The sequence below is a fragment of the Bombina bombina genome, chromosome 1 (genome assembly GCF_027579735.1).
Source record: "Bombina bombina isolate aBomBom1 chromosome 1, aBomBom1.pri, whole genome shotgun sequence".
Lineage (NCBI taxonomy): Eukaryota > Metazoa > Chordata > Amphibia > Anura > Bombinatoridae > Bombina > Bombina bombina.
In genome coordinates, this window is record NC_069499.1 from 1065429944 (window position 1) to 1065438877 (window position 8934).

At 36.7% G+C, this 8934-nt stretch overlaps 1 protein-coding gene and 1 long non-coding RNA gene across 7 annotated transcripts in view; one reads left to right on the top strand and one right to left on the bottom strand.

Annotated features, from left to right (window-relative positions):
- The first annotated feature begins 611 nt into the window (after window positions 1-611).
- Window positions 612-8934, top strand: part of ZMYND8 (zinc finger MYND-type containing 8) — a 199565-nt gene continuing 191242 nt past the window's right edge. For 2 of the 6 annotated variants that reach the window (XM_053691139.1, XM_053691055.1), the window contains exons 1-2: window positions 614-660; window positions 2374-3361. In XM_053691139.1, the coding sequence (XP_053547114.1) occupies window positions 3330-3361 (32 nt within the window). In that variant the 5' untranslated portion in view covers window positions 614-660; window positions 2374-3329. Of the gene's footprint in view, window positions 661-1822; window positions 1873-2373; window positions 3362-8934 lie in introns of those variants that run through there. The other 4 variants (XM_053690979.1, XM_053691097.1, XM_053691173.1 and 1 more) reach the window with 4 other exon arrangements.
- Window positions 1271-8934, bottom strand: part of LOC128639080 (uncharacterized) — a 10567-nt gene continuing 2903 nt past the window's right edge. Inside the window, exon 2 of the long non-coding RNA XR_008399144.1 lies at window positions 1271-1496. This is a non-coding gene — a long non-coding RNA (uncharacterized LOC128639080). The remainder of the gene's footprint in view (window positions 1497-8934) is intronic.

Consider the following 8934-nt stretch of genomic DNA (forward strand, 5'->3'; position numbering starts at 1 on the left):
GATGCAGGGGGTAAACCATCTTCTACCACCTATTCCTTCCTTTATTTTATTTAAGCCCCCTCCTTTCTCGTTTACCCTGCATTGGGGATGTAAAAAAGCCTCTACTTGGCCAGTTCATGGATCTGGCACCATTTGAAGATTGTGAGTGCCACAGTAATGAATGAAGGTGCACAGCCCTAGAACTACTACTGTCTCTCTGTTAGGTTCTCAGTGAAAATGAAAAACTCTTTTTTTGTAGTGCGCTGCACATGTAAGTTTATTTTGTTATTTCTCTATGGTAGCGAAGAACAGTAGCTATGATGTTTATGACAGAGCAGCACCTGCGCTATCCGACACGCAAATGTTGGCGCACACAAGACTATCGCTTTAGTGAATAAAAAATAACTTATGAGCTCAAAAATCAAAGAGCTGTTGATTTAACGCAATGTTGCTGCACAATAGTGCTAATATTTGTGCACTCTATTTGTAATCTAGGCCTATGTGTTTTACTGCCACAAAGGGGTTAAAGACAGTCGTGATTGGGAGCTATAACATTGCAGCTCCCAGGCAGGAAATTGCTACTTGCGACGGCTGCTCCTGATTAACTAACCAGACGTGTTTTGCCCGGGTGTTGCAATGCTTACGACTCCTAAGCAGGACTTTGTGCGGGCTAAACACATGGTAAGCTAGAACCAGTAATGCTATAAAAATATAGAGCAGCATGTCGTTTCTGCTTTAGAATTCCTTTTTCAGCAATATTTCTCTTTTTGCATTTGTAAGATAATCTTTAAAACGATTTCTCTTCTGAATAAAACCACATTTTTGTTGACATGCGTGTAAAGGTTTGTTTTTAGTTCAGTCGTCTCAGCTGTCTTTATCTTGACTATTCAGTATGTTAAGGAGACAATCACATATTTTGATTACAAAGCAGATACGGGTGTAAGTGTGATATAAATAGTAGAAAATAATCCAAAAATGTAGGAGCAATAAATACAATTCTAGAGGCCATAAGTCTGAGTCCCAGGATATGTTAAACTTAAACCTGCCTTTTAAACACCTTTTGGTGCAAAAAAAACGTTCCTAACATGTCTAATAGCTGCTCTTTTATACGCATAATAAATAATAGTTTGAATTTACTGTTCCTTTAACAGTGACTGATATGTGTGCAGTGATGGTATTGGTTGAGAAAGTAGGGATCTGTGTTTGTAATGGCTTACAAGCTAATTATACATAGGTAGACATGTGAGTCGGAGTTCTTTAAAAGAAGATTAATCCTTTAAATAATCTGCAATATTTTAAGAATGGTTTTATTTTTTTGAGCTGACAAAACATGCAAGTAGCAGAAAGCAGTAGGGTTTTTATTGAAAGAGTAGGTGGCACAGGTTAGTCTTCATAAAGGTAGGTAGACAGATAAAGTATGGAGGTAGTCTGTACTAGTAATACACAGATAATCAATTGCTTTGCATGAGGCAGATGAGTATTTCATAGTTGAACAGGATGCAGTTTCAGTATGTGATCTAGGAAACAAAGAAAATATATTTCAGAATCAAAAATAAAAGCAATGCAATAAAATGTTTGTGTTTATGTTTACATTCTAGTCTTTGTTACATTTTAGACTTTCCTGTTATCGGTTGTTGCAAATGAGTGTTAATTAACATAAACAATAGGGCATTATTTACATAAGAATGCAAAGATCACTGGGGTTTTGAGTCGTATTCCCAGTCAGTATTGTTTTTAGGCTGGTTGCATAACTAGGCCTCCTTCAAGACACCGCCTTACAGGGTTAATTCTCTGCAGTCTGCAGCCAGCTACAGCGGAAGCTACATTTTTTTCCCCTCTTGCTTTAAGGGCAGTTTGAATCAGTTTTGGAGGATGGGAGAAAAAAAAAAAAAGGTTTGTAAAATCAATCTGAAATCCTGAAAGCATTTTTAACTATAATGTAAAGATTTCCTCTTACTCTTACTAACATATTAACCCTGTATTTCCTTTGTAAAAAAAGATCATAGTTTATTTTCTTAGCATTAGTAAAGGTTTGCTTTTATTTCCTCATTGTAAAGTTGGTATGAAACAATATAAGTATTTAATTTAGTAGTAACCTTTTTTTATACATAGGATTTTCTTGTTTTATGTAATTTGATCACAGTTTTTGTGTGTAGAATGTGCTTTGTGTGTTTTGCTTGTCCTGTGTGTGTATGTAAAATACAAATCTTGTGCAACTATAAACTCATGTACAAATCAGTGACTAAATATGCTTTTAGAGCAGATACATTACATATAATATAATACAATATCATAGTATCTTCTTGCTACAGTTTGTATTTTGTTAAAGAATAACAGTGTATTTGGGTTACTTTTGTGTGAAAAAGGCCTAACCTTAGCCTGTCTTTTCCACAGCACAGAATGGCTTCTGTTTGCCAGAGCCGTACAAAGATAATCACTCAGGAAGTGTTTCAACCAATGGCCTGAAGCATTACATCAGGATTTCTGAAAGCATCCAATCCTGACTGAGCTTGTATCAGGAAGACAGATCATCAAGCTGAAGTGCCAAGCCCTTTCTGTCTGAGAACTGAGCCTGTCCTCCATTTTTATAAGTATTGACATAACACTGTGTTAACAATGCATCCACAGAGGTAAGACTTCCTAAATTTTTTTTTTAATTAATTCCCATCTCATGGACATCCAAATTGTACTGTTTGCAGGTTACAATTTCCATGGAGCAAAACTCACAAACACAGCACTTTATTGCTACTGTGTAAATTTGCTTTCTTGGGGTCACATGGTTGGGTGCCATTTGCCTTTGCTTGCAACTGCAAACTGTGGCTTATAAGGAGTTTTGGGGACCTTGAGCAGTAACTTTTTTTTTCTCTCCTTCAAATACAAAGAGTGTTGGTTTCTCTAGTCTTGCACAAAGCCTCTTGTTTCACAGAGGAAGATCTCTCCCCCTGCATTATTGTGTGCTCCTGTGTCACATGCCTGCTGGAAAATGGAAGCTAGCACAGCAAATGCACTTAGCTGCATTACACTGATCCCTGGAAAAGAGACTGGCAAACTGATCTGCAGGCAAGTTCATCTTCCCAAACACTAGAAGAAAAAGCAAAATCCATACAGGAATGTTATTTTGTACCTTTTTAAAGGACTCTTTCCTGAGTAACATTTGACATACATTTGGGGCCTAGCTCTGGATTTTTAAACTGGTGCCCAAAGCAAACTTTTTAATTTATATGTGGTGGACTTATGATAACTCTGTAGCTTTTGTCCTCTGTTTTTTGGGGTTTTAACAACAAAACTGGATTACAGAATTATATTTACCGTCCCTTTTTATAAACAAAAAATATACTGGATTTGTTACCATGAAACAGAAGCAAAATAATATGGATGAACAGTAAGTAACTAACACATTAATACATTATATAGTATTTATTGCACGTCTTTCTGTATTTTTATTTATTTGGTTGTTTTTTTATTAAACATGAACAAAGAGTATGGAGCATGACAGTTTTATACTATACATCCTGGCATATGCTTTATTTGATAAATAGAAAGGAAAAAAGGTTCAGTTATTTAGGTTCTTTATTTATGACAGTTAATATGGTATAGGCCTCAGTTACTGTACATAAAGGCCTATAAAATGGTTAAGTCAAATGTATTGATCATGATTGGCCTTTTTTTACTATAAAGGTAAGTAAGCACTAAATAACCATGTATATGATTTAAGGGACAAATGTTATTTCTTTTTGTATGAGATAGACAACTAACTAGTTTTCTTGCACATTTAATGTAATCCATTGAGTGAGTGTATTTTTTTTTTAAAGTTGTACTGTTACTACTTTCTATTAATAAACCATGGAACGTGTTCTATTTTTGTTACTTAAGTCATTTTGGGTATGTATCTAAATGCTAACACCCTGATTTGAGTTGTGTTGACAAGGCAGATCTTATATAGCCAGCTGCTAAGGGCCATACTATTTTATTTATTTTTAATGAAGTGTATTATCAGAGACTATATCTTTTTTTTTTTGTCCTCCTTTTGCAATCTCAGATTTTTAGTCATCCATGGAAAAAAAATTCTCACTGATTTTATTAGTTTAGGTAAATGATATCACTTGCATTTTAGGAAAATCACATTTTAGCGTTTATATTATAATAATATTATTCAAATAAATGTTGAATATCTGCTGTATAGAACATCCAGAACCCCTCCCCCATATTTAAAGGCATTGCCTGATCATATAAAGGTAACATCTGTATACATCCTGTTTACAAATAATGTAGCTCTGACACAAAATACGTAGTATTTTTAAGTAGACAAAATGGAGACTTAATGGAAGAGAGATTACTTCAGGGAGTAGGGAATTCATACAGAAAGATCACCTATAATCTATATGCAACATGGAAATAATTTTTTGAGGCTGAGTGTGTATGTATGTGTGTATATATATATATATATATATATATATATGTGTGTGTGTATGTGTATATATATATATATATGTGTATGTGTATATATATATATATATATATATATTCACAAACATACTAAGTTTGCATTCTCACAAACGATGATGATGTTTTATACAGAGGTGCTCTTCACTAAATGCTGATGATTAAAGCTTTTGGGCCTAAAAAAAGTTTTTACATTGCTGAGTGCATTCACTTGGGAGTGCTCGGTTTTATGTCTCTCGCAGGTATCTTTAACCCATTGGGTACCAGTGCATTGCAACCCTCTTATGCTAATACAGACACGTCACATTTCTGACATGAAGAAAAAAAACATGTTAATTGACTGACTGAAAAATAATGTGGATAGAATGTTTTTTTGATTAACAAAAATGAATGACTAAATGGTTAAGCTAGTTTCTCAATGATAACTATTATACTAACTCTGCCAAGCAGACATAATTAATATGGTCTTATTTAATACACACAAGCACACAAAAATGCCTGCATTGCACCAATATACATCTGAAACAGGGCAGGAGCAGAAATTTAGCTACAGGCCTTGTAGGCCAATCCGGTGTCCCCTTGCAGCTGCTAAACCAATGGAAGCACAGAGGTGGCCTAAGATTGACATCTGCAGCGGCAGGACAGGAGAAAGGGCTTCTGGAATATTCTGACACCATTGCTTGTTCTGTATCTATGAGAGAGTTAAATCAACTGTATCACATGGTTGATCATGGAATTGTTTAAGTAACAACCTAGCTGTTTGTACTTGGAAACCTTTTTTTTCAATAAATCAGAGTGCTCTTTTCTCTATTTGTGTTTAAATTTAAGTTATTGCAGTTTCAAAATAAGTAGGTTTAATTATTCTTCATTATCCTTACATCTGCATTTGAAATTGGATAGCCAAAATTTAAATTCCTACAATTCTTCCGGTATGTTCATAAAGTTCCATAAATAATACAGCATAAACTGCCATATATTATGTGTGTTACGTGGCATAGGTATTTAATCAAGGCTGACAGTTTTTAAGAAAGCTGGGGGGTGTGGCTATTGTTAATTAAAAAAAAAAAAAAAAAAGAGTAGTAGAACATGTTTATCTCTGTGCTTTCAGCATGACACTACATTTGCAGGAGAATTCCCAGGAAGTACTTCTTCATAGTTAGTAGTAGATAGAAGGCATTGCTTCCCAGTAGAGGTTGTAACAACTAATATAGCAAGGAAAAAAAACTAAAACTGGAGCTAGAATGATACATTTCCTGTTACACCTGGCATACAATGGCCCAACTAAGCAGATGATTTCTGTCCAATTATCTTTGCAGTGTCACTTGATAAACAATGACAACCTTTTTGTCTTAGTCTTTTTTTTATTTTTTTTTATTTAAAGAAATAAGTGTAGTATAGACAGTTTTTTTTTCCTTTTCAAAACTGCACTAAAAAAAGTGCTGAGCTGTGCAACTATTACATCAGTTTGATTAGGTGATGGCTCTTGATATCCCATCACAGGGATATATAGTCTTTTTTATTATTAGATAATGTCATTATTACATATAAATATTATCCTTTCTTTTTATGGGTTAGCTTGACAGCCATGGTTAATAACATTATTTCCATTAAGAACATACAGAAACCATTGAAAACCATGGAAAGATTTCTCTAGTGCAGTGATTTTTAACCTTTTTTTTGCCGTGGCACACTTTTTTACATTAAAAAATCCTGTGGCACACCACCATCCCAAAATTTAAAAAATACTGTATGTATTGTGCTGTTATGCCATGCCTCCTACAAACTACCCCTGCACTGGGAGTAAAAAACAAGCAAAGTTTAAAAAATATGTCACACTGTTGTCAGTCTGCCGTGGCACACCTGAGGATCTCTCACGGCACACTAGTGTGCCACGGCACACTGGTTGAAAAACACTGCTCTAGTGTGATATCTGACTGTAGAAACAAGTCAGACATTTTGTCTGAGTGAGTACACTTCTATATTTTAGTTTGAGCATGAGCATACACAATACAATTAATCAAAGTTTTAGTTACACGTGTGGAAGCTGCCCAAGAATAATGCTACATAATTTAATTTGGTTTATATAAAACAGGCAACAACATAATTAATATTTCTGAAAATTTATTTTATTTCTTTAATTTCCAGGATTCGAAAAAAAAAAAAAAAGGATTCTTCACTGAAATGGATTTTTTTTGGTGCTAGCTGCCCTATCATGTTAAAGATTTTTTTTCTCTCTAAATCTGGCATATCCATGGCAACCTCAAAGGTTGTCTTTGAAATCCGATTCCTCACATACCTTCTTAGACAAACAGAATATATTCTAGCAGAGATGCTGAAATGCTGGCCTTGCTTGGGGGGGGGGTCCCTTTTAATTACCCAGAAAGATTTACTGGGGACACTTAATTCGTCTATTGAATAAAATGCCTATTTTTATTTAAAAGGTTGTGATAGCATGGGTTAAATTCCCAGAACTGCATTACACATATGTCCACTTTTTTCGATGTAGAGGCCAAACAGTAAGAAAAGTGGCAACAAAACACCCACACACACATACATACATATATATATATATATATATATATATATATATATATATATATATATATATATATATATATATAGATATATATATATAGATATAGATATATATATATAGATATATAGAAAAGGGCTAGAAAAAAAAAGATCTACACAAAGAGATCAGGATAGAGTCTGTTAAAAAGAAGAGGGGAATTCCATGTATGGCGATTGAGGAGTTAGGATAGTGTTGGCTGAGGAATTTGAGGTTCATATGAAATGCACTGGAGGGTTGCATAGTGGCTTATGGGAGAGGGTTAGATGAAATGTACTAGTAGGTTGCATAGTGGCTTATGGGAGAGGGTTATATGAAATGTACTAGTAGGTTGCATAGTGGCTTATGGGAGAGGGTTATATGAAATGTACTAGTAGGTTGCATAGTGGCTTATGGGAGAGGGTTATATGAAATGTACTAGTAGGTTGCATAGTGGCTTATGGGAGAGGGTCATATGAAATGCACTGGATGGCTTCATAGTGGCTTATGGGAGAGGGTTATATGAAATGCACTGGAGGGATGCATAGTGACTTATGCGTGAGGGTCAGATGAAATGCACTGGAGGGTTGCATAGTGGCTTATGGGAGAGGGTCATACGAAATGCACTGCAGGGTTGCATAGTGACTTATGCGAGAGGGTCATATAAAATGCACTGGAGAGTTGCATAGTGGCTCATGGGAGAGGGTCATATGAAATGCACTGGAGGGTTGCATAGTGGCTTATGGGAGAGGGTTATATGAAATGCACTGGAGGGATGCATAGTGACTTATGCGTGAGGGTCAGATGAAATGCACTGGAGGTTGCATAGTGGCTTATGGGAGAGGATCATATGAAATGCACTGGATGGTTGCATAGTGGCTTATGGGAGAGGGTTATATGAAATGCACTGGATGATTGCATAGTGGCTTATGGGAGAGGGTTATATGAAATGCACTGGAGGGATGCATAGTGACTTATGCGTGAGGGTCAGATGAAATGCACTGGAGGGTTGCATAGTGGCTTATGGGAGAGGGTCACGAAATGCACTGCAGGGTTGCATAGTGACTTATGCGAGAGGGTCATATAAAATGCACTGGAGAGTTGCATAGTGGCTCATGGGAGAGGGTCATATGAAATGCACTGGGGGGTTGCATAGGGGCTCATGGTAAAGGGTCATATGAAATTCACTGGATGGTTGCATAGTGGCTCATGGTAGAGGGTTATATGAAATGTACTAGTAGGTTGCATAGTGGCTTATGGGAGAGGGTCATATGAAATGCACTGGAGGGTTGCATAGTGGCTCATGGGAGAGGGTCATATGAAATGCACTGGAGGGTTGCAGAGTGGCTCATGGGAGAGGGTTATATGAAATGTACTAGTAGGTTGCATAGTGGCTTATGGGAGAGGGTCATATGAAATGCACTGGAGGGTTGCATAGTGGCTTATGGGAGAGGATCATATGAAATGCACTGGATGGTTGCATAGTGGCTTATGGGAGAGGGTTATATGAAATGCACTGGAGGGTTGCATAGTGACTTATGGAAGAGGGTCATATGAAATGCACTGCAGTGTTGCATAGTGGCTTATGCGTGAGGGTCAGATGAAATGCACTGGAGGGTTGCAGAGTGACTTATGCGAGAGGGTCATATAAAATGCACTGGAGAGTTGCATAGTGGCTCATGGTAAAGGGTAATATGAAATGCACTGGAGGGTTGCAGAGTGGCTCATGGGGTCATATGCAATGCACTGGAGGGTTGCAGAGTGGCTCATGGGAGAGGGTCATATGAAATGCACTGGAGGGTTGCATACTGGCTCATGGGAGAGGGTCATATGAAATGCACTGGAGGGTTGCAGAGTGGCTCATGGGAGAGGGTCATATGTAATGCACTGGAGGGTTGCAGAGTGGCTCATGGGAGAGGGTCATATGAAATGCACTGGAGGGTTGAAGAGTGGCTCATTGG